Source organism: Gavia stellata, chromosome 10 (genome assembly GCF_030936135.1).
Source record: "Gavia stellata isolate bGavSte3 chromosome 10, bGavSte3.hap2, whole genome shotgun sequence".
In the NCBI taxonomy this organism is placed as follows: Eukaryota; Metazoa; Chordata; class Aves; order Gaviiformes; family Gaviidae; genus Gavia; species Gavia stellata.
In genome coordinates, this window is record NC_082603.1 from 12,226,158 (window position 1) to 12,252,081 (window position 25,924).

At 35.1% G+C, this 25,924-nt stretch overlaps 1 protein-coding gene across 1 annotated transcript in view; it reads left to right on the plus strand.

The window, feature by feature from the left end:
• The window catches only part of CAMSAP2 (calmodulin regulated spectrin associated protein family member 2), a 92,310-nt gene extending 66,735 nt beyond the window's left edge, over window positions 1-25,575 (plus strand). Inside the window, exons 8-19 of the mRNA XM_059821640.1 lie at window positions 4,885-4,978; window positions 5,906-5,908; window positions 6,075-6,170; window positions 9,940-9,972; window positions 10,480-10,549; window positions 11,394-13,605; window positions 14,699-14,835; window positions 15,390-15,610; window positions 16,680-16,752; window positions 18,780-18,895; window positions 20,677-20,795; window positions 22,301-25,575. Of these exons, the coding sequence (XP_059677623.1) occupies window positions 4,885-4,978; window positions 5,906-5,908; window positions 6,075-6,170; window positions 9,940-9,972; window positions 10,480-10,549; window positions 11,394-13,605; window positions 14,699-14,835; window positions 15,390-15,610; window positions 16,680-16,752; window positions 18,780-18,895; window positions 20,677-20,795; window positions 22,301-22,606 (3,480 nt within the window). The 3' untranslated portion in view covers window positions 22,607-25,575. The remainder of the gene's footprint in view (window positions 1-4,884; window positions 4,979-5,905; window positions 5,909-6,074; window positions 6,171-9,939; window positions 9,973-10,479; window positions 10,550-11,393; window positions 13,606-14,698; window positions 14,836-15,389; window positions 15,611-16,679; window positions 16,753-18,779; window positions 18,896-20,676; window positions 20,796-22,300) is intronic.
• Window positions 25,576-25,924: the final 349 nt, after the last annotated feature.

Below are 25,924 nucleotides of genomic sequence, written 5' to 3' on the forward strand. Positions count from 1 at the left end.
ACCGGAGTTTTCAACTTGTTGTGGCATTTATTAACCTGTGGCAGGAGATATGACAAACTGGTAGTGCATGGATCATACACAGAATTGTAATTTGGCCTTCTCCAGAGAGTGTGAAACACTCCAATTTTCTTCGGTCTTGACGCATTTATGTTGGCTCTTATGTAAACTATGGATTTGCATTTGAGGTAACTTACTTTCCTGGCCTACTGAACAGAGATTTCGTTGTGCATCGTGATATAAATTTTACTGAGTATTTTTATGTTCATTTTGAGAAAATTTCTAAAAGCATCTATGGCTGCTTTTGCATTCAATTTTAGTAGATTCAAGCCTGATTACAAATTACTTGTATCATTTGTGTATATGACCTTGTAGTTATTATTCTATAAACGTGCAGCTCTAAAACCTATAAATATTAGAAGGATGTAATTTATTTTAAGTTACAAGATTGGACATACTACTTCTGTTAGCTAATTATATTTAAAGAGTAATCATTATTTTAAAATTGTGGAGGGCAAATAGAGATATTAAAATAATTTATCTTTTTTGTATAAAATTTTATAAAACAAGCTAGCTTACATCTCCCTTTGATACAGAAGCAAGTAATGGCTTTAGATTCTATACGCAGAATATAGGAATTTTTTTCTTCCAACAGATGGTTTTCCAAAATCTGTTAATCAGAAGGATTTTTATTGTACAGTACCAGAAGATGCAACAGATGAAATGTAACCAGTAGTAGAGCTGACTACATATAACTAATGAACAGTCCGCAAGTATCAAATTGAAAAAAATACATGAGAATGTTTAGCAAATAAAAGCATCTATGAAGCTGCAAGTCTGCCATCTGCCGTTCAGTGGTTTTGAGCCAGTCTGAACCTGCTCAGAGCTTAGTTACTTTCTAGTACTATTAAAATACCATTATGCTTCTGAATGTTTTTGTGTATAAGTACGTGTGATAATCATGTGATGAGATGTTAGAACTTCTGTTGGCATAATCAAGGCAAAATCTGTGGAAGTAGTATCTACATTCTTTCTAGCCCTGGGTAGCAGGATATTACAGACCCACAGTTAGTTTTTCCAAAAAATTAAGTTACTGATCATCAGTATTCCCATGTGATCATTATTATTAACATTCCTTTCTGACTAAAAATAACTTGTGAGAAAATGCAGTTTCCGTCATGACGTTTCACCATTAAAGATCTAAAGTAGTCTCAGTTCTAAGCAGGCTGCACAGCTAACAGTTTTGTTTTCACTTCAGTAAATACTGCTTTGGTGATTTTGGAAAAACAAGCTGTCTTGCAGCAGCTCAGGACTGCATAGAAGATATTCTCAGAAGGAATATCCAAGTCCTTCATAAAATACTGACACTATTAAATGCAGCATTTCCACATAAACATAAGAAATTGAAGTATTTAAATACAATATTATTTCAGATGGGGACAAAGCTATGATTAGAACATTTTATAATTAATTTTTTGTAGTAAAAAAAATTCAAGTTAAAAATGTAAAAGTTTGAAGGGAGGTAAGGGGAAGGAGAAAATATTAAGAGAAAAATTGTAGGAATTGTAATATTTAGAAATTTTAGTATTAAAAGTTGTATTTTGTCTGAGAAGTACATCTGATTTTTTAACATGTGTATTGCTTCCTAATGAAATCAGTGCGTGATATGAAAATGCTGTGCTTAATCTTTTCTTTGAATGGAAAAGATTTTGCTATGAACTTTTGCTTGTTCAGTTCTGTTGTGCTGAGTAAACATAACCAGGGTTTTTCCTAGTCTATTTATAGCTTGTAGGTAATAACTATGGCAACATCTGGCTGATCCCTTTACCATATACTAAAGGATATGAGAAGCTTTCAGTCTAAGAGTATACCTTTGCTGGAGTAAAGGCTTATCTACGTTAGAAATATTCAGGAAAAATAAATCTGAATCGAAAGTGTCAGATATTTAAAATTGTATTTTCAAATTTACTGATACAGAATTGAGGTTTTCTCATTTATTATTAAACATTTTGTTGTAAGTTTTTGCTTATTTTAAAAAGATGTTCTTACCCCTGATGCCTATGGCTTATTTCTGAAATAAAATTATATTTTGTTCAGAATTTTTGTCAAACGTTTGGTCGCAGTCCAAGATTTTTAAGGCAACAAAATTAATACAACAATGGAATTTGACATTTGAGGGACTGAAAACATAGTGAAGCTGTCAAAAGAAGTCTTAAATGGAAGTCTTACATAGTCTGGATACAATTTTTAATTTGAGTACATCCTCTGCAGGCATACACCAGGTGTGCTCAAATATACAGTTAAACATTGAATGTGAGCAATCTTGCCTATTTATGTAGCTATGCAGTGGAAAGTTAATGGGTCCATCACAGAATACAAAGCAGTTTTCTTTTCTTTCCTACTGGGTCACAAAAAGCTTCATCTTTCTGCTTAGATTTTCCTCCTCTAGCTGGTGAATTGACAACACAGACTTTGCAGCCGTGTATGCCTGAATCAACCAGAATATTTTTTCATTGGACAAAGAAAAAGTTAGAATAGAAATTGTGTACCACTGCTTTTACTTTCTCAGAATTTGTCTTATGTTTGTTGAAGAACTGTCAGCTAAATCATTTTCTATACTCTTATAATTCTGCAATTTGTTAGCTGGTATTTAATACTCCTCAATCTTCTAAAATCCTTCAGAAAAGAAGTAACATATATGTTGATATGTAGGTCTCTTTACTACAGAGTTCTGTGAAATTGAATGAGTAAAATATTTGTAAGTTTAATTTTTAAAGACTGTATGCATTTATTTCAGGAGCCCAAATGCAATTCTTAATCTGCAGCAAGGTTTTCTTGGAGACAAAGGAAGGTCTTATTGCTAACAAAGGGCTGAAAATTAGAAAAATGTCTCATGCTCTGCTAATCAGAATGTTTCATGTGTATAAAGATTGCTCTATTAATATCTATAATAGTGAAGTCTATACTGAAGATCGTCTTCAGTCATATAGAAAATGTAGAAGCTGACTCCATTTTAAAAAACAAAATAACAGCTGTCCTTGATCAAACCAAAGGTCCACCTGGCACTGTATCCTGTTCGCCACAACAGTTTGGCAATTGCAGAAGCCAAAGCAAGTAGAGAAGACGAGGGCGAGCTGTGGGTTTTATTGTGGATAGGTTTAAGAATTATGTCTCATACCATGTAACATTATGTACTCAACTAACATCCTTTATTTATAAGCATATTTTTCCCTATCTTTGCCTAATTTTGCTTTTTTTTCTTTTAAACAATTTTTAGCTTTTTTCCTAAATCAGCTCTAATTTCTTTGTGTTGCCACAAAACTCAGAAGAGACACTGCTTTCCTTTGAAACTCTTCTCTGAAGCAAATAATTAAATAAATTCCCAGTTTTCCTGAGTGACTATTTTCACTTAATTTCATTCTCAGAGAAAAATAAAAAGAGACATAGCGTCTGATAGTTTAGTGTAAAAATGCTAATTTTCTCATGTACAGGAAGTTTTATAGGATCAAATATTAAGAAAGCTGTGTTTTTAAAAAAGGTCATATGGAAATATTTTTCTGTGTTTCAGCATTAGTTTATAAGTTGCAAGTGCTCTTGATGTTGTTAGTTTGTAAAAATTAAGCCAATAAGTTGGTTAATTTATATTTTCCCATTTAAGCTGCATGAAATGTTAAATGAAAATAGCATAAAGTGGAGAAAATAAACGGGATATTTGAAATTATTCAGTGTTAATGACATGAAAAAAGTGACTAAGGACACTTGCTTTTGTAAGTGTTGTTAGCTAGATATTATTGGGGTTTAGTGCAGAAAGACTTTTTAAAACAAACTTTTTAAAAATGTTGTTTGATTCTGGTTTACCAATTTAATGCCTAAGTACAGGTTTGTATTGTTTACATTTTCAGACTTTGTAAGACTCGTGACACAAGTCTATGCACCTGCTTGAGTCAGCTCAGGCCTGGATGCCCATTGATCTCATTCAGTTGGTATTTCTAGATATGAAGTAGCACTGAACCATATGGACGTAGCAGCTTAGGACCGTGATTGTTTGGCCTCTGAACTTTTCAGCCTCCACAGTCGACAAACCTTCTGGTCTTAATGCAGTCCTTATTATATACTCTTGCAGCACAAACTGCTGCCACTGCTTCTGCCTGGTTTTCCTCTCTATTGATTTTTTTGTTTGCAGTTCGTGTCACCAGTTGTTTCTTCCTTTTCACCTGTTTTTCCCTTTGCATTAAATCTGATGGCTCGCACGCTTCTGTGTTTCATTGCTGTGTAATGGGAAAATACAGCAGGGATATTTATGCACACTTAATATATTGTTGATATATCTTTGAAGCTAAAACCTTGTTCTAACATGCACCGAATGAACACTACTGCTATTTTTTTTGTTTTGCATTAAAGACTTGTAAATTTGGATAGGTCTTCATAAATGTGGCAAAAAACACATGCTTGACTCAAAGGCCTAAGTCAGATTCAAAATTTCTACGCTAAAACTAAGGGCTACCAGAGTTTTTCATGTTAAAAAGCTCTGAAAATTTTATTGCCTAGCCTCACAAAACAATGGGCTTTTCACTACTCTTTTTCTATGGAAATGACTAATCTATTTAACAGGTATCTTTTTCCACCCATCCTGTGCCTCTCTGCCCTGCCTGCAAGACATCAGGCCTGAGCATACACTCATTATGAAACATTTCAATCCAAAGAGTTACAGTCTGGTCAAGTTATGTGTATTAGATAGTTGGTGCTACAGATCAGTCTTACTGATCTCATTTTCTAAGAAATCAGTAGAGAAGAGAATGTAAACTGGATGAAATGCAGAGGCATATCCCAAATGCTGCTTAATCTATTTATTTTCAGGCTGCGTTTTAACTTTTTTTTTTTTTGTAGAGCAACTACATGGTGTTCATGGCAGAATTGTTCTGGTGGTTTGAAGTGGTGAAGCCATCATTTGTACAACCTCGTGTTGTTGTGCATCCTCAAGGTAATTATATTAAGCATTGGGTTTAATATGCTTGTTTTTAATACGTATGTGTACAGATTGCCATTGTGTTCACAAATACAGTGAATATTTTAGTTAACAGGATTTGGCTGTGTAGAACCCCCTTAAAGAAGAAGCGAAGTACTCTTTCCTCATGTTAATCTTCATCTCATCTCATAAATCATAATCAGATTTTGTTGTCTATTACCAAAAACTCATTTAAATTGTTGTGGTATAATCACTTGCAAATTTTCCTGACCTGAACAAGCCTAGAATCCATTTATGCCCATGCAGGGATTACAAACATAATAAGGAGCCAAGAACAGAATTTAGCCTGAAGAGCTTGTATTGCTGAGGAGAAGATACCAAGAGAAAGGAACATAAGTCTGGGGGAAGTGGACAGATAGATAATTGTAAAATTGCATTTTGTACCTGGGTGTGAAGGCACAGTCTTTGGTCAGTAAATTCTCAAATTTCAAAATCCACCTCTCCAGTATATATTGAGATCTGTTAATGAGTATAGAGTCATGGTAACTTAAACATTCATACAGTACTGTGGTGATTGTCTCTCCAAGAGCAAGGAAGAGATTTTCATTGTATGGCTTTTAAACCTTTTTTTCATGTGTATGCTTTATAGCACGTACAAATCTGATTTAAACCTTTTAAATATTGCTAAATAATTTAGCATATGACCAAAACATTATTTTCCAGCAGAAAAGTCAGTCTAAGGGTTTGGGGGGGGGGGGGGCTGTGGAATTTATCAGAAAAATTTCTTCCAGAAGAAGAATATTTTTGCTAAAAAGATTGCTTGCTTTTAATTTTGTAGCTCTTTTTCAGTTTTTTTTGTTTATTATTTCTTTCCTTGCCTTTTCTAGTCGTTTTTGTCATTCTCTATTCCCTTAATTTAGTGCCAATATAGGAACTTTGAAGGAGGTAAAGCTAAAAGGAAGTGATTGGGTTTTAATCTAAATAATGGAAACCCTGAAAATTTTTTAAATCTTTGGAAATCATTACTTCAGATTATTTCAGACAGCTTTTCTACTATGGATTTTAACTGAATACTAAACTATAATAACTTGAGCTTTGTTCTTCCTGGCAGCTGAACCTGCAAAAGATGCAGCTTCTGCTCACAGCTTGAATGCTAACAGAAGAAATTATGCGGATGGCCCATCTGGTTCTGACTTTGTAGCCAGGTAATGTCAGAGAATCACTAGTACTGTTTCACAGTCTTCTCCTTTCTATTCAAAGTCAAACACAGTTTTTTATTTAGTTTTGTTGCCTTTTTGCAATGCTCAAGGATTGAGTTACCAAATATAATCCGTAGAATTTTGTGGAAGATCCCATAGTTCAGCTATTTCCCCCACTGCCCTGTTGCATGGCAGGCAACATGTTCATGTTTGTACAGTTCATGTTTGCCACTTGGACAGCACACTGTTGTCTTACCAGTTTCCAAAACAACCCTTGCCATTCAGCAGAGAAGTGTCACGTGGCTTCCTTGTCCTATTCAATTTCATGTGGGGCTGCTGACCAAGTCTGCTCTAAAAGAGCTATTTTTCAGGAATTCACAGCAAGTTTTCCAAAAATGGTAAAGAAAGTACACTAAGATAACAGCAAGAGAACCACTGAGTGATGCTTTTGGTTTGGTCTGATTATGTTACTTAAATACCATGAAGGTCAAATAGGTAAAAATAAATACTTATGCTATGATGAGCATCCCAACTCTGGTGAGTATCAAGAATGGAAAGCTAACTGCTTTATTAAATATGTTTTGCATTTATATTTTTTGTCAATACATGTGAAACATTATTTTTAGTATTACTGTTACAGATTTGGAAGCAGTATGAAAACATCCTGTTTTCCTTGTGTTCTCTAACTGATCATACATTTGATAAGAGGCAGAAATTGCACATTAGGCCTTCTTTTTAATCTTTCTTTTGACAGGGTAAAGCAAGCCTTTCACTGATCTGATATGAACATAGTGGATGAGGCATAGCATTGCATTATATTTATAATTTGGGGGCAAGTGTTTATTGATTGTGTCTGAACTGACACAGAGGAGAAGGATGAAATTAGCATTTTAATTGGGTATTGAGCAAACTGTTGGTTGCCAACCCAGCTAATCCTGTTCAGCCTTTTCTGTTGGTTTTGGGTGGAGTTTTCAGGGAGGGTGTGTTTGGTTGGTTTTGGGGTTTGGTTTGGGTTTTTTTTAGTATTTAGGAATTTATGCTGACTTTAATTGGGGAGTAATATTTCTTAGTATTGTTAAATGCTGTGATTCCAAATCTTTTTCCTGTGTCTATCTGAAGTGTTCCCCTTGTAGACAATGAAGTTATTTTAGCGTAAACTGAGCATATAAGCCAGGAGAACAAGCAACAGTAGTTTTGAACGTATCTTTTGGAACAGGGGTTCCCAAGGCCGATCACACTTTGCAAAGCCACCGCAAGCAGTCCAGCAAAGGGTTTGTAACTATGACTGCCCTACAGAAAAAGAAAGGTTTGCAGTAAAAATCATTATTTGTATGTGGCTTCCAACCTGATGACCTGCATGAACAAAACTTCAATGACTTACCTTTTAGAACTTCTATGAAAATAGTAAATCATATGTCAGTTACACTTACAAACAAATTAAACTAAATAAACACAGAGTTCTGTGCCATACTTAATCTTGTGCTGTAGTGATCACTATGGAGAAGATTTTCTTTAAATGTAAAGAAAGTTAGTAGATGAATACTGGACAACACCACAAAAGAAGTCTATCTGTAGCCTTGACTCTGTTAAAAAAAAAAAAAAATCCCCACAGCTGAAGCCATTAACCATGCATTTATCACTACTCTGCCAAATTCTGTCAGTAACATAGTATCTTTTTCATCCAAATAAGTCTACCTTTTCTCTACATGTGTACACTTTGTAGATGGTTTTGGCCTCTAAACTGAAGAGGACTGGTAGGAATTTTTACCATAAGCATCTGAATTCAATTCATAAACACGTAAAGGCTTTTTTAAGTTTCTTAGTGCTATTACCATTCTAAATTTAACTGTCAAATCTGTAAATTGCCACCAACGTGTTTTGTAATATTGCTCATGTTTCCTGAGACACGTTCCAAGATACAGTGAAAATCATTGTGAACCACTTATGGGTGGTGGATTGCGTGTTGTGCTAGCTCATCACAACACTGTTTTAGTGTCTCTACAAGTGATGGATATGGTTCTGTGTTGGAGTATTATGAGAGCATTCCTGAGTAATACGAAGAGCTATATCTTCCCTCATAAACCAGTGAACTTCATCCAATTTGATGATACTTCGTTGTAAGACAAAGGAGGGGCCTAAGAAGTTCTCACATGGTAGGAATCTAGCACACAGGCTGCTGGTTCCCTGGCAGAACAGACCTGACTGCTGCAGGATGTCGTGGTCTTGGCCTTCCTCCTTGTCCCGACTGGCTGTTCTTGTTCTTGCCCCCTTGAGTCAGGGGGCATTTCAGTGCACAAAGACAGAAAAAAATAACCCAGTCGGAAAAAGTGAATATTTTTCTGCTGGCTTAGCTTGTTGAAGTGACTCAGAGGATCGGATGGAAAGCCAGATCCAGCACAGAGGAGGGAGTGGGACTGTTGCGGCGAGCAGTTACGATGTCTGAGGTTGCCATGGAACCACAATCATGGTGCCAAAATCAGTCTTTTCTTGACAGAAAATGAAGTGTATAGATTTTCTTTGTGGTAGCAAATTTTCACAGGCTGCTGGATGAAATTTTGAAAGCATGCCTTTCTTTTAAGATAACTTATAGAAATTATATCTATGATTTCAAAATTTTCACAAAAATCTCATGCCATTTAAAACAGATATGTCATGTAGCTGGTGTGTAGTGTTATTAACAAAAAATCAGGAATTTATGAGAACCTATTTTGAATAATTTAATATATACTTATGAAAGATGCTTTTGTAGATTGTAAAACAATAGTATTTTTCTTAAATTGACGTGAATATCCTTCCCACAAATATTACTTAGAAACATTTCTACAGCATAATATATATAAACTATAAAAGCACTAAACAAGTATTTTTAAAATTACTAATTGATAAAAGGGGGTTTGGGAGTGTGCTTTTCAACTCAGTGAACAAAATTTAAAACATGACAGGATTTAATCCAGTGTGTTTTTGAAGTCTGGCTTCTTTAGAAGTGTTTTACATACAAATGCTTGCATCTTTATGCATGTGTCTTTGTTCTGATCCTGAAGAAGCATCTTGATCAAAACATTGAATTATGTTAATCCTATTCTGGATTAACACAGCTAGTCTATTACAGACCTTCTCTATGAACCAAAAAAAAGTATCTGTTGTAAGTAGAAAGGAAATCTTTGTAATTACTGTTTTAGTAGTGAATATATTTTTTGTCTTTATAAAGTCATGTCTATCACAAAATCTCCTTTATCCACTTCTAGTGCATACTGCAGTCCAGAGACAAAGTAGAAGTTTCAGACTAAGCAACTGAAAAGAGAGATGCATGAAAAGTATGTGATATTAGCTGCAGTCACTCAGTTTTGAGGCCAGTAGAAACTGCCTCATTTTTTTCATGTTTATGTTTGGGTTTTTTGCTAAAATCAAACCTAAAAATGAGAACCTGATCACAGTTACATGAAATAAATCAGGAGACAAGGATGTTAACAAAACTAATGCTGCTTTGTGGCTGTTTGTGTAGGAGAAATACCTTTTTGAATTTTTGTGTCTGTCTGCATTCGGTCCAGTTAAAGGTAATAACAGTGCTCTCTTTTTAGTTAATAAATTAATCTTTCAAGAAGAGAATTACACCTCACTTTCCTCCCTGTCACAAAAAATAAACCCGTTTTTGTGTTGGCCCAGGACATGAAGTCTGGTTGCCCTTTTGTGATGTGGCTTTTGATGTATTACTTCTAAGTTAATGTCTCCTGCTTTACAGATTGGAAAGTCCAACTCATACACCATCTCACCAACTGCATACACCCCAGCAGCCTTATTCATCTGTTCCAGGTAACAATTTACAAATGGGTGGAAGAGGCAATGAGACATGGTGTCATCTTCTGAGTAAATTGCTATCTTGCTTGTATTTATTCAAACATTATTTATGCAGAAATTATTGGGAGAGCTTTACATGAAAGGCTAATGAATGAGTTCTGTAATTTATAAAATGTGCAAATGGGAAGTTTGTGTTTGTACCTCTTATATTGTGTATAATTTTTTTTAATTTGACTTATGTTTTGACTATATGGAGTATGGCTTACAACAGGTATTTGTAGTATAGTTTAGTAGTATTTGTAGTGTATTTTACTCAATAGTAGATTCTTTGAGGGATGAGGGGTATAATATATATTCAGGATGAAACTGACTCTGTGTAGTAGAGGATACTCTACTTATAAAAACACCTTTTTGCCATTGCAGTGTCCTAAGTAGTGAAGCAAACTAATCTGTTAAAGCAACAGAAGGTGATGTTAAAAATAATTTTTCACAGCAGTTACCTTGAGTTCTGTTTTAACTTAGGAGCCATCAGGAGGTCTACATCAATGTCTTATGTAGATGGGTGTGTAGGGACATGGCCCAAAGAAAAAAGGTAAGTAGTCTTACCATACGAGTTGGTTAAAAAATTATTATGTATTGGTCATAAATAGTAATAAATGCTCCATTGTAGTCTGGATTTTCAGAATCCTGTAATAAGAGTTATTTTAAGTGACTTGCAAAAGTAGAAAAAGAACGAGAAAACTGTATCATGGGTTAAGAACTCAGTAATAGGAAACAAACTTCAGAAATAAGTCATCTATTTTTTACATTGAAATGAGGTATATTTGAGATATTTGAATAGTTGGCATTAAATATGTTCACATTTACTCATCACAATCAACTGAAAGTGGTAAGAGTCACATGGCTAATGAGCTCACTAATATTTAAACTTGTATTATTTTGTGGATAGTGAGAACAATCAGGCTGAATGTTTTGTTTTTCAGTTAGGCCAGTCATAAACTCTTGATCTGTAGGGTGTAAACTAAAGGGAAAATGGTAAAAGTTATAGTGGTGGGCTATTCAGTAAGTATAAATTCTGTGTCTTTTCACACCTTCCTTCTGATCTACTGTGGTAATTACTATATTCCTAAAGTGCCCAGAATTTATTCCAAAGTAATAAAAAGCATTGGCTATCTCTAAAGAAAATGTTGTTATATTCTATTTTATTGTGGTTTTTACTTATTATATTTATATCTATTTATTAACTATATAAAAATATATGTGTATTTATATCTTTATTATTCTACTGTATTCTATTTGAAGCTAGGCAAAATGCAGTACATCTAACAGTGCCTTTAATACTACAATTTCAAAATAATTTTAAAATAAAATGTGAATATTTCATTATTGTTAATCACGAGTTGCTCAGTTATTTCCTTTATTCTAATCTCTATTAGGTCATCATTACATGGAGTTTCATTTGACATTTCTTTTGACAAAGAAAAAAGCATTCCAGTATCTAGTCCAAACAGAGGAATTACTAGATCTGTGAGCAATGAAGGCCTTACACTAAACATCAACCGTATGCCGAAGCATATTAGAAAAAATCTGTCCTTCAAACCAGTAAATGGAGAAGAGGAGAATCAAGATATTGAAGAGGAAAAGGACATGATAAGTCATAAAGACACAAAGGCCAATTGGTCTCTTAACACAAATCAAAAAAATGCCAATGAAAGCAGCCACTACAGGTTTCCAAACGGAGCTCTGCAAAACAGGGCAGTTCTGGATGATTTTGGCAATCAGATTGAGACACCAAGCATTGAAGAGGCTTTGCAGATAATTCATGACACTGAAAAATGTCCCAGAGTTATCCAACCAGACCAAATTACAAATGGTTTCTTTCTTCACAATCAGGAAATTAGCATCTTGAATTCAAACATTAAACCAAATCAGTCTACTCCTGATATAATTACAGACACAAAAGGTGCTCTAAGTCCTGTGACTGACAATACAGAAGTAGATACCGGAATACATGTCCCTTCAGAAGATATTCCAGAGACAATGGATGAGGATTCTTCTTTGAGAGATTATACTGTAAGCATGGACTCTGACATGGAAGAACCATCTAAATTTCTCCAGGATTATGACATGCGAGCTAGCAATCACAGAGATCAATTAAGTCCTTGTCCCAGCTCAGTAAGTACTAAATCACAGGCAGGCAGCAGTGCTTCTTCAAGTTCAGGGGTTAAAATGACTAGCTTTGCAGAGCAAAAATTCAGGAAATTGAATCACACAGATAGTAGAAGCAGTGGAAGCAGTTCTCAGAAAACCACACCAGAAGGTTCTGAGCTGAACATCCCTCATGTTGTTGCTTGGACTCATATTCCCGAGGAGGCATCTGTTCCTCCAGGAAGAGATACTACACAGTTACTGGCTTCTGAAATGGTACATCTTAGGATGAAGCTAGAGGAGAAGAGGCGAGCCATTGAAGCACAGAAGAAGAAAGTTGAAGCTGCATTCACAAAGCAGCGGCAGAAAATGGGAAGAACAGCATTTCTTAATGTTGTGAAAAAGAAAGGTGATGGAGTATCACCTCTCCGAGAAGAAGCAGCAGGAGCTGAAGATGAGAAGGTGTTCACTGACAGTAATCGGTTGAAAGAAAAAGAAACTCAAAAATCAGATGAACAAGCTAGTAAGACTAAAGAATTAATAAAAGAAAACCCTGAAAATTCTCATAGCAAATGGTCGAAATCCCCTGCTACTCCTATGGATGCTGAAAAGCAGTGGAATTTAGCAAGCCCCTCAGAAGAAAATTTTAATGAAGGAGATATCTTAGAATATACAAAATCTATTGAAAAACTAAACTCTTCCCTACACTTTCTACAACAAGAAATGCAGCGTCTATCCCTTCAACAGGAGATGTTGATGCAGATGAGAGAGCAACAGGCTTGGGTTATTTCTCCTCCTCAGCCTTCTCCTCAGAAGCAGATTCGGGACTTTAAGTCTTCATCAAGGCAAATGGGAACTCCATCTCCCGTTGCACCTTTCTCCCAGGAATCTCCTCGCTCTTCACATCAATCTCCACAGTCTTCCAACAGGAAGAACGCCTCTTTTCACATTAAAATGCAAAGGACTCCTAGGCCAAATGAACTGAAAATAACACCTCTAAATCGTACCTTGACTGCCCCACGGTCTGTGGATAGTCTTCCCCGTTTGAGGAGATTTTCTCCGAGTCAGGTTCCTATTCAGACTAGATCATTTGTTTGCTTTGGAGATGATGGTGAACATATAGGTGAACCTCAGTTAAGGGGAAATCTTTTGAAGGAAGTCAAGCCTACAGAAGAGGTAGCAAAAGACGAAGGACCAAAATTGCTGAAACAGTGTGAACAGAAGTTGGAGGAAAAGGAGATTAAGCCTATTGAATCTAATGTTTCTGAAATACTAGCTCAGCCTATCACAGAAACTGTCTGCCTCACCCCAAATGAAGATCAGCTAAGCCAACCGATTTTACCAACACCAGCTCCCAAAACAGCTAACTTAATTGAAGTTTCCCTATCAGATTTGAAGCCACCAGAAAAAAATGAAGTATCTGTTGAGAAATATGAAGGTGAGAGTGATAGAGAACAATTTGAGGATGACCAGAAAGTGTGTTGTGGATTCTTTTTTAAGGTAAGAGAACTAGTGGATGTGTATGTCTGCTATTAAGTTTCCTTTGAAAGCAAACTTCTTAATTCACATATGGATTTCAGTGATGACTTGCCATTGAAGTCAAAGCAGATGGTTTTGCAACTCTGAATGTTCAAGCCTATCTTTTGCACTTGATTAATTTGGCATCATGAGAGTGGTGAGATTCTACTATACTGCAGTTCTGAGCGTGCCGGAGTATCCCTTTCCATTCATAGTTGTGGAAGAGTGCTTGGAGTTTTTGGTGAAGAAGATGCATGCTGAATGTAGATTTATTTTTAGCATAAGCTTTGGTGACCTTAATTAAACATCCTCACATTTCACCCTCATTTCCCCATCCCACCCCCAAATTTAACTAAAAGTTTTTGAAGTACAGAACAGCTTGCATTTTTTAAAATGTTGAACGTCTGAGTTGCACTTTGGAGAGCCTTTTTCCCTCTCTTGGCTGGCTAAGGAAGTATAGTCTTCCAAGACTCCCTTTTGAAGTTGGTATTCGGGAGCACTCCCTGTTGTCTTATTAAAGAGTTCTATTCAGACAGGCTTTTAACCATAATGTACATTGTAAGACAGTGGTCTAGACAAGATTTTGAATTTCCATCTTGGAGTACCCCAGAATCTTGTATCATGTATCTGAGATGTGCCTTGCTTGTCTGGAAGCATTCCTCAGTTCTAACAAAACACATGGCTTGATCAGCAGATGTTACTTCTATATGCTGCATAGTTACTGCTTTTTGTGATAAATTACCTTCATCTCCATACATGTAGAATCTTCTGAAGCTGAATACAGAAGTTTATGCAGTGTGGAATCTGACTCTAAACTAAAATATTTCACTTAGCAAGTTTTCTCATATCAGTGTTGAATTTTGTTTGACTTAGGAAGCAAAAAATCTTTCATGAAAAATCTTTAGTAGTCTTAAGAAAATTCTTTTAAAATAAACTTCTAATACGGCAAAAGTACGTTAGGATATTGCAACCCAGTGTACAGAATTAAGTGTCTAGTGACCTGGCAAAATCAGTTGCTGAATTCAGAGATCTTAATATTTTTGGGTCCTTTTCCTTCAAATACTGTTGCTGCTAGGATGATCAAAAGGCAGAAAATGATATGGCAATGAAACGAGCAGCATTGTTGGAGAAGCGTTTGAGAAGGGAAAGAGAGACTCTGCTTCGAAAGCAGCAGCTGGAAGCAGAACTAGAACATAAGAAGGAAGAGACAAGGTAAAACTATATGTCCTGATCCAAATTACCAGTAACAGTGAACATAAAAATGTCTAGTTTAGTTAAAAGTGTAACTTCCATGTCAAAAAATTACATCTTAATATCAAAGATATTTAATCCTGGAGCCAGATGTGTTGAGGAGCCCAGCTGAAGACACATGCCAGAGGGTCCTGTAAAATCAGCAGGTGACATCAGTCTGTAGCTCAGACTCAACATATGAGCCCTGCTGGCCTGAGTGAAGCTCCTCAGAGCACTACCCTGCCTTGTACCTTATATTCTGACGGAGAGCGTATCACTTCGGGCTTCTTGCTGCACAATGCTCACTCAGTTGCAGCAGTCAAGCTAAAAAACATGGTTTTGATTTTACTAGTAACCGTAAACTTCCCAAGAAGTTTAAACTGTCTGAAAATTGTAAAAAAAGCATGTTCCTGTTACTGATGTCTGAGAACTCTAAAGTTCCAAAAATGTGATGCCTGCTTTGTCCTCACTGTGCTAGCTAAAACTGTTAATTTGGAAAGTTTCTACTGCTGAATTTATTTGATTAATTGTCTTAGACGCAAAACAGAAGAAGAACGTCAGAAGAAGGAGGATGAACGAGCACGGCGAGAATTTATTAAGCAGGAGTATATGAGAAGGAAACAACTAAAGCTTATGGAAGAAATGGATACTGTCATAAAGCCGCGTTCCCTTTCAATCAAACAAAAAAAGCCACGTCCAAAATCTATTCATAGAGATCATATTGAATCACCAAAGACGCCAATCAAAGGTCCACCAGGTAACAAATGTTCATGTGGAAAAAGAGTCTGTTCATGCTAAAACACCAGCTTGTTTTTTGGTACTAACAAGTACGTGCATTTATTAGTGTCTTGTGCCAAATTGAAGCTGCACGTGACCAAACTGGAAAGCAAAATTTGCCAATAGAAATGAAAAGATGAATGTTGCTTACCTGCTATGCATGCATGCATATATCAACAAACAAAAAGGTTAACTGTATGAAAACCCAGTGGAAGCACCAATGTGTGTTGCAAGTTCCATACACGTCCATGTATTCTTCACTAATCTCTTCTTGCACCTGTAGAGCTAAGAATGAGTAAAAGTTGGGAGATAAGAGATCGATAAATAAAATGGTGATTATAAGGTAAGAGCACTTAAACTCCTGCTTAATACAGACAAAATTAAAACAAAAAAGTTACTTTCATATTTACTGTTTTTTTCTATTTCTCTCACTTACCTGCTGCATGCCTAGTTATGAACATAGCAACACTAATCATGTGGAACAATTTACCATTCTTTTAGATACCACATAATTGCAGTAATGATTGGAAAAAGTGTTGCCAATTTACAATTAGAAAAAAGTAACCAGACTGCTCAGTGATCCTTTTTGTTACAGCATTGTATAGTCTTGTTATCTGCTGCATTTTCTCTAGCTGCTTCCCTCCCTCTTCCAGTGTAATTTAAAGTATTCCCTTAACACCTTTCAAGGATCCATCCCAAGCTTTAAATTAAGTCTCTTAAGCCCTCGTTCATGAGGACTTATTAATTTTGATTGCATTCTTGGATTTGCATAGTGCCAATATTCCCATGTCCATGCTTCACATTAATGCTTAGTCTGAGACTATCACAGGTGGCTGCAAATGGCTGTGTGTCAGCAAGTATTCAGCTGAAGTGCACCACATATGCATGCAGGTATATCATGTATAAGTGTAAGAGTCTCGTATATAAAAGCTCTTAATGACTTTCTGATGCTGGTGTTGGGTCTAATGAACAGACTCTACTATTTGCATAGGTTTATAAGCCTTAACTTTGTTTTTATCCAGGTTCACAGCTTTATCGTGTTTTTTCAGTATCTAGTCTTTCATTGGCATCGCTGAATACAGGGGACAATGAGAGTGTGCAGTCAGGCAAGAGAACACCAAGGTAAAGCTAAAATAACTGTTTCACTTAATAAAATTTGATAATCAGCTATGTAAAACTAGCATTAATTTTAAAGAGTTCATGTATACATTGTGTACTCCAAGAACAGGTATGTTTTCCTGATTTGAGACATCTATTGTTTCCACTGTCCGGCATTAGGGAACCAAGCCATGATAATTTGTTTCACAAATTTTACCAAGTAAACCAGTTGGGCAGCTACAGATGAGGTCAAATCAAAATGCTATTCACACAACCTCTTTAATTCACCTGCTTGTATTTAAGTCTCAACTTGTGGATATTTTATTAAACCTGTATGCTACATGCAGCTACATAGCTGCTTTTCTTTTTTTAATGTAGAAGCTTCTTTTCTGGTTTTTCCCTCTTAGCAGTCATACAGGGAAGTATTAAATGTTCACTAGAACTTCAGCCTTTTCCAAACACCAGAATTTATTTTGCATTAAAAATCACCTTAAAATGAAAAAGATATAAAAGTAACAGAAAATTCTTAATTTTAGATACAAAATCTATATTATAATTCAGAGGAAAAATATTATTTCTGTGTAACTACTTAATTATATTCAGAGAAATACTATTTTTTTAATAGAAGTAGGGAAGAAAGGCAAACTAGGAAAAGGGGGTTGATAAGGGGTACTGCATGTTACATTAGCACATGTCATGTTTTCATGGCCACTATGCATCACTCAGCAACTCTGACATGCCTGCAGCTGGTTTCAGTTGACTTCAATTTCCTTGATGTATTGAGAACTGACTTTCTGGTTATTACGTAAGAAACTTTAATAAAATGATCCAAGTATCCTAACATCTCTTGTCATCTCTTAAAAATGATCAGTTTTAATTGAGAGGGGGATTTCTTCCAGCTATGTTAGCTGTTAGGAAAGGCTTGATGTTGCTTATCTACACAGAATTACAGGAGATGATCCCTATCTATGTAGTTTTAATTGTACAGTGCTGTACTATGCTTGTAATGCACAGTACATCTTCCTCTGGCTTTGGATTTAATTTAGGGGGTTGAGACTTTTAAAATATGATAAAATTCATTACAAATTGTTGAAAGGAACAGAGTTGAAAGAATTTTTTGTATCTTTCCGGACCCATACTTTCATCTTTTCCTCGCATCAGAATTGTCTTCTGAAGATCACACTGAGTGAATTTCAGTGATAACTTTGAGGTCTCCTTCATGCAGGTGCTAATCACAAAAGGTGTAGGATATATTATAAATTGAATTTTCATCTATCGCTGACTTTACTAGAAGTTGGTGTGCAGATAAATGTTATTATAATACCACTTTTTTCCTTATTCTTTGCTAATAGTGCATTTCTTCTCACTTAGAAAACCTTTCATTCCAAGTTGAAAATTTGACTGGCTTTTGCAGCAGCCCCAATCAAAAAAGTTTTAAATATCTTGTAATAATTTAAGAAAACATGACAATCTTGCTTAAACCTTTAAATGCAAAACTACTCACATTTGAGTGCAGACACAGCCTGAAGAATTACAGCACCAGAAGTTACTGCTTGTGAAAACAAAAATTGGAAAGGAAATTGTTTTGCTGTCTTAAATACAGCAGTTCTCACTGCCAATTGTTGTAATGATAAGTATAAATGAATTAAAATTTTACTTCGTATTCATAATTCTATTAAGAACTGGTTTGTTTGCTACATGAGATAACATTGTTTTGCTAGAACCAATGTAAAAGTAACCCCAGTTCTTCCTTAGTAATAATATTCCACAGCCTAGAATATGTATTAGGTTTCTGTACCTCAGATGTAGCCCCAAAAACTTACTAGCATCCACCTCATCTAAATACCAGCTTCTTATGTCACTCAAAATACTTTATACAGAACATCAACTCAGTTATCCATTAATTTCTTCTGTAAATATTGTGCATTTAGGTTTATAGTGTACAAATCAAATCATTGTGTTCTACCTTAATACAGTTTGCCATCCTTTCATATTAGGTTCTCTGTTGAACATTGTAATTTTTTTTAATAGATTTTAAAATTAATGTTTAGGTCTGAGTCTGTGGAAGGATTCTTATCTCCAAGTCGCTGTGGTAGTCGTAATGGAGAAAAAGATTGGGAAAACGCATCTACAACTTCTTCAGTCGCCTCTGCTACGGAATACACAGGTCAGTGACAACAATATTCAGAAAAGTACCTGGCTGTTAGTGATTCTATGCATGAGACATTTTCCATTATCTTTATTTGGTTTCCTAAAACTTGATTGAGGATGCTTTCATAGAACTGTTACTTTCACCTCCTTCAAAATCGATGGTAATAACACAAAGTTAAAATTTTAAATCCAAAATAAAAGTACTGACTCTGTTGCATTTGTGATAACCAGAATAAACTGCAGTTAGGCTCAGAACAGCAAATGGGCTCACAGGTCACTGTTGCACTTCAGTAGTCTCTCTAGCAAGGCAAGAAGAGTTGAAACTTATGCTCAATTTAAAATAAGATTTACAAAAAGCAAAAACCAAATTGCAACAGAAAAAAAATCTGCTTAGAAATGTGAATTGAACTATTCTGCACCCTTTGTTTCCAAACAGATCCTTAAAAACTTTACAATCTGACTTCCAATTCTTTATTATATTACGAATCAAATAATAATGGTATCTTCATTCCTTTTCTCCAAATATATAGCATGTGATATTGCAAAGACCTTGCATCATCAGGATTATAAAAGCTCAATTTTTTGCCCACCTAGTATCACTTTGGTAAAGAGTATAATAACATTAGGTATTTTCAATAAACTTTTAGGGACATGAGTTTTCATTGGTGAGCCTGCATAGCTCTGTGCTGGCAAATGTTTGTTTTGAAAATAATCTTACCTCCTTTCTGCTGAAATGACTATAGTCTGGAAAGGCAAAGTGTTCATTCTGAAAAACAGAATGTACTTATCTGTTTTCAAACCATGAAACTTCAGTCAGTTTGTGCCACATGCATGTCAAATTAAATTACAGGAGGGATAGCGAGACTTAGCTTGGGTGGTTTTGCTGAGTTTTCTCATGAAGACCAATAGTGCTGAAGATCATCTTTTAATGATTATTTTGTAGAGCTTATTTTTAAATGAAGGAATATACAGTTCCTAGGAATTGAACAGAAGGCTTTTTTCACATCGTTTTAGTATCTTCAGTCTGTTAGTCAGACTTTAAAGAGCTTTTTGGTGTTGCTTCTAGGCTTTTTTTCCCAAAGCATAGACAAACTGAGATTTAATCTTTAATTTAATTGGTAATTGTTTGTATATTATGTTCCTTTCTAAGACTCGGGATTGATACTTGCATGTTGTTTTTTTCAAATGGTCTTGATACAAGTATGCATGTATTTCAGAAATTAAAACAGAGGAGATTTCTCCTTCAACCACATGAATCAAGTCTTTTTACAGACAGAATAAACTGACAAGTATCAGGCCACATCTTTTATCCCTGATTTTGGGTAAACATTTCTGGAATTCCAAGGTGGAGAGGCTACAGTTACTCTAAGCACTGCATCAGCTTCATTGTTATACCTCTCACCCTTGAAATCACAGGTGTAGATGAAGAAAAAGAAAGAATTTGCTCCCTCCTGGACAACTGAAATTTTAGTTAGAAAATGCAAAATGTTTTGTTGTTCAGTGTTCTTTGCTATGAGAGAGAGAACTTTTCTATGAGAGAAAATATATTTACCAAGACTGTAAATAATAATGATTTAATAATGAAAGACAGAGTTGTAAGCAAATTCAGTAACAGCTGAAAGAACAACATTTTACTTGTTTGTGAAATTTGTGGTCTGTAGCATAATTCTATTTTATTCCTCGATTTGTATTTTTATGCATGCAAAAGATCCATACCAGAAGTGCTTCACAGCATTTAAAGGAACTCTTTGTTGGCTTATTGATTAACTTGGCTGATTTGTCATTCCTCCTCCATAGGACCAAAGCTCTTCAAAGAACCCAGCGCTAAATCCAATAAGTATATAATTCAGAATGCGCTGGCACATTGCTGCTTGGCTGGAAAAGTAAATGAAGGTCAAAAGAAAAAGATACTGGAGGTAAGGGTATTTTTCCCCTGAAAGCATAAACACCTAAGTCAAACCACAGTCAGCCATTAGGAAGACACTCAAGTGTAAATGCAAATATCGAAAGGAATCTTCTCAGGTTATGCCAGCTCTTAGTGAAAGGCTTGAGTAACTTCTGTGACTTGCTTGCTATGTAGTCAGCAAGGTTCTCTAGTACTGTAAAAACAATAGCTGTTGCATTGTACATGCAGCACAGGAAGCTGAATTAATTGACATGTTAATTAATAGTTACTGCTTCTTTAATGTGTGAACTTCAATATGTAGACTTTTATAATTTGCTCACAGACTTGTTTTCCATAACATGAAAAATATCGATCGTATACATACAGGTCCTTGGATTGGGACCTTTAGAACTAAAGCACAGCTCTCTCATGAACAGAAAGAACTGAAATACATCCCCCCTAGGCTTTTCTCCAGTTTCCAAGCAGTAGGGCAAATTCAGGACTTTCTACTACAGAAAGGTGCCTTCCAGCCTTTTCTCTTACACTGGTATAAACCTTGCTGAAGATGCGAGGGTGAGAACTCAGGGACCAGTGTGTTTCCACGCAAAAGGAATTACACGGAGTCTGAGGGTTGAGAGTAATGGGACTGTTCCTTTTACCAACTGTGACAAATTCGACAGATTAAATAGATCAAAGAACACAGGTTGGAATCTGGATTTAACTCCTTTTCCGGAATAAATTTTAATACAGTATGTCTTGCCCTTTCTTCTCTTCATCATTCTTCTGCATTCACATCTAGATGCTGCCTTCTCTGTCTTTCCAGCTACTTTTGGGAAATAACAAGTGAGAAATCAAGACAGCCTCTTTCAGTTCAAGTAACTGGGAGCATAATAACCCCCAGAAATCCCAGGCAAGAACAGCTATAAAAAGGACATGCTTAACTTTAGGATGCAGCGTATGTCACTTGGTAGAAGCTGTACATGTTCAGGGCACATGTCCCGTAGAAGTTGTGTTGGGTGGAATAGGAATCTGAAGATTTAGGCTAATAAAGGACCTTTGCTTAATACATTTCGACTGATTTCATGGTTTGACCAAACTTGAATGGATTTAGGGATGACTGAAACCCCATTTTAGCACTGGAGGATCTTACAGGCACATCTAGACATATCTAAATTTCCTGTTCCCAAACTTGAAACTGTTAGACCTGCTTGATGAAATGGATCAAAGAATTTTTATTTGGTCTACAAAAAATTTGTTAGGATGTCTGTTCTTGAGGTACAACTAAACAAGTATAGCTGAAATTGTCTAAATAAATAAGGTTTTGTTTGAGAAAGATAGCTACCTTATCAAAATTCAGATAGGTGAAGCTTAGCAAATTCTAATGATTGAAAATAAGGTCTTTTAGTGGACAGAGTTGGACATAAGTTTCAGCTCTGGTAGAAAACAAATTCAAAATGACAATGCAATTATTTTGAATGTTTTCTAACTACAATGCAAAATTCATATTGTGAATCTTTTTCTTTCTTTCTTTTAAAGGAAATGGAAAAATCCGATGCCAATAATTTCTTAATCTTGTTCCGGGATTCAGGCTGCCAGTTCAGATCTCTATATACATACTGCCCTGATACTGAAGAAATCAATAAATTAACGGGAATAGGTCCCAAATCTATCACAAAGAAAATGATAGAGGGACTGTATAAATACAACTCTGACAGGAAGCAATTTAGCCACATACCTGCTAAAACTTTGTCTGCCAGTGTTGATGCAATTACCATTCACAGCCATTTGTGGCAAACCAAGAGACCAGTAACTCCTAAGAAACTTTTACCCACCAAGGCATAGTAGATGGGAAAAAATTTGCTTCTGACAATTATGATAAACTTGCACTTCATCTTTACTGCCTATAGGAAATAGATTTCTAGTTGCCAACAAGACTCTTAGAACTTAAAACTGGACACTAAGTTCTATTATCATGTCCAACTGGAATGTAAACACAGTGTTTAGGAGTGCAGAGGATTATTGCTTAGGTGAATAATTATGAGTGATTACAGAAATGTTTGACTTGTGTGGAGATTTGTATGTGCTAATGCAATATATAGAGTATATTTGCTCTGTATTTTGATTAGATACACTGAAGCACTGAATGTTCCTCTCTAGTGACTCAAACTACTTTTTTTTTTTACATCTGTTGCCTTATATGTTTGTATTTGTGCTTGTCGTGAAATATTTTTTCTTTCACTAAAGAAATACTTCTTAATATTCTCACTACCATTGAACTTTGCATATTGACTTACAGTAAAGACTGAATGATAAGTTGTGTGTCACTGAAGAACAGCTGAATGGGTCTGTTCTGCAAGACCCTTACTGTGTGCTGTAACATAATCAAGATTCATTCTCCCCTGAGTATTTATAATTCTGTTTCAATTAAATAATACTGATTTGCTTATAGACTAAACAGCAAAGGAAAAACCTTTGACCTGCTTGAAGTTTCCTTCAAATGAATTATTTAACAACTCAGGGTATAGTTAGGTGATGCAATTATTCCTGTTTTGGTAAGTTACCATCTGAGATGTAATGACTGACCATGTGCATGTTTGTAATACCATTAAAATGCAAAGTAAAAAGATTTGGTAGACCTCTGAAACGGTTTAAGCAAATGTGCATTATTTTGCGTTCTTCCAGATGAAGGGCGAGCACACGGTCAGGTACTGCTTCTCCAAGGAAGGAGTAGAAACGTTCAGAACTAGATCCCTGATGTTTGCCTGACAGAACACTAAAAATACACAGAAGAATCACAAAATTCACTAAGTCACAGACCTTTCAGAAGTCATGTATCTAATTCCCATTGATTTTAAGATCCAGGCCACTGTCTGTTCTTCCTGCCTTCAGATCTGCCAGCTCAGACTTAAATCCATTTTCTAGGGAATAGACATCTGATAAGAATTTTCAGTGTGTCTTAGTAAATTGTTTTCTTGACATGATCTAACAGATGATGTCTTGTGACACTTAGTGATTTTAAATACATATGGCAAAAAAGCCTAAATGACATTTCAATAAATTTATAATATGACCATTTACAAAAACAAACTCTAGGCATATTTCAGTATTATTTATAAAGGGCTGCATTTTATTTCAAAACAGTGTTTGATTGTTTTATAGATCACTGTTCCGTTTCAGTGTTTGTTTCTCTTATAATTTGCTTTTAACATAGCACTGTTCTGAAAAAAAAAAGAATCTACAAACTTGAAGCCTCCCCTAAATCTGTGTCTATTTTGATATTGTACACCAGAGGATTTGTTGGGGGAAAAAATCTCATTCTCAGGAAAAGACTTGAATGATTTGTGATTCTGTTCTGTTTCAGTGTTGTGACAACTACATTAACCTAAGACAGTATTGTGCTATAAGTATGTAGTCCATTCTGTTTCATGGGGAGACTAAAACTAGGTTCATATTTCTCTCATTAAACTGCTTTGAGAGAAACTATGCCTCACTACTATGATGTGCTCATTTACTTACAGAAAAGATGCACAGGAATGAGATGTCATTAAGCAGTTTAGAACAGTACTTTTTTTAAATTATTATAAGGCCTTAGGCATCAATGCATCTGGGTTATAAACATTTTCTCAAAAATGCTGTCAGTTTTACTGTAATTTATGTTCTTATATTTATGTATATTTGTTAAAACTGTAAAAAAAAGAAAAAACACTTTAAAATACATATTTAATATGTATGTGGCTCAAAACTATTTGTGGTTAGCTGATTCCTACTGTTTGCATGTATATCACCAGGATATGTAACTCTTATATTTCAAGTGTATACATATTGTGTATATAGGATATAAATAATATTAAAAAAGGGGAAAGAGGGTTTGCACATTCTGCCTGTTAGACCGTTCCTATGAATACATTTGTAGGAACATCTTGAATAACAATATGAAACTGTGTATAATATACAGTGATGCAAGAAATCAGGAGGCTGGAATTAACAGATACACATATGATGAATAACTTCAAAAGAAGTTTTATCATGGGAGGCTTTTTATTTCTAAAATCTGTACTATGATTTAACTGAAGATTTGCAACACCATAAAGACACACGCATCAACGTAATCAAAGTGAGCTTAAATACATGACAGGAATTCTTTGAGTCATTTTAAATATATCTGAATGTATTACGAAATTTACATTTGTCAACAGGTTACAGATTTGTGCAATGTCTAAAAGTAGAATGTGAATAATGCAGTTGAAAATTCCATTGCTCGCAGTATAAAGTTTTACTTAATACAGGAAAAGTAAAGCTAGATATGCTTTTCCTTTTTAAGCCTGCAGATTTTCTAATTACAGTGGATCTTTGGTTGGGATCGTGTTTAAAAAAAGAAAAAAATAAAATAAAAAAAAGGAAGCTTTCCATAAAGGCCAGTATTTATCACTGACCTTTTCAGAACACACTGGTGCTTTCATCAGAGGTATTATTATTGTTGCTACGACTGAATTGCCAAACTCATCTTAGTTTTTGGAGCAAAGTTTCATATTCTAACAGTCATAATAGCTACTGAAATATTTTTTTTAATGTTAGTATGACTGTTAGTTTTTATTATTTGGCTGTTTAAAGCCAAATTCAGCTATTTAATTATGATTTAATGGGCACTGTTGAAAAATGTACAGTGTATTGTGTGCTTACTTGTCTACTTCTATGGAGCATAGCTTCCATATTTTTTTCAAATGCTGTGCTGTAAAATATTGTCATTGCTACTTATGTGGTACAGTGTAGTTTTTTCCTTTCATTTAAATAAAAGCATGGCACCAACAGTACATTTTTCTGTTTTCTTGCTTACATCTAAATATAAACTGAAACTATAAGAAGTTCACATGAATGTTTAAATCTTGTTTCTTTTGGTATTTCAGCAACATAGAAACTGTAGGAAATATGCATAATTTTTATTTCTCCTTTTTGTTCCCCATTGTTTGTCTTACTTTCACATATAATTTACCTTTCTGATGTTATCATAGGGAGGCTATTGAAAAATTAGAGTTCTCATTTCATTCTTGAGGGCAACATGGTGTTACCCTGTTCTCTTCAGAAGTGAGTTTCACAATTGTAAGTCAACTGACAAACTCCTGTACTCTGGTTAGCTTCCATTGTTCCAAAACCACAGAAACA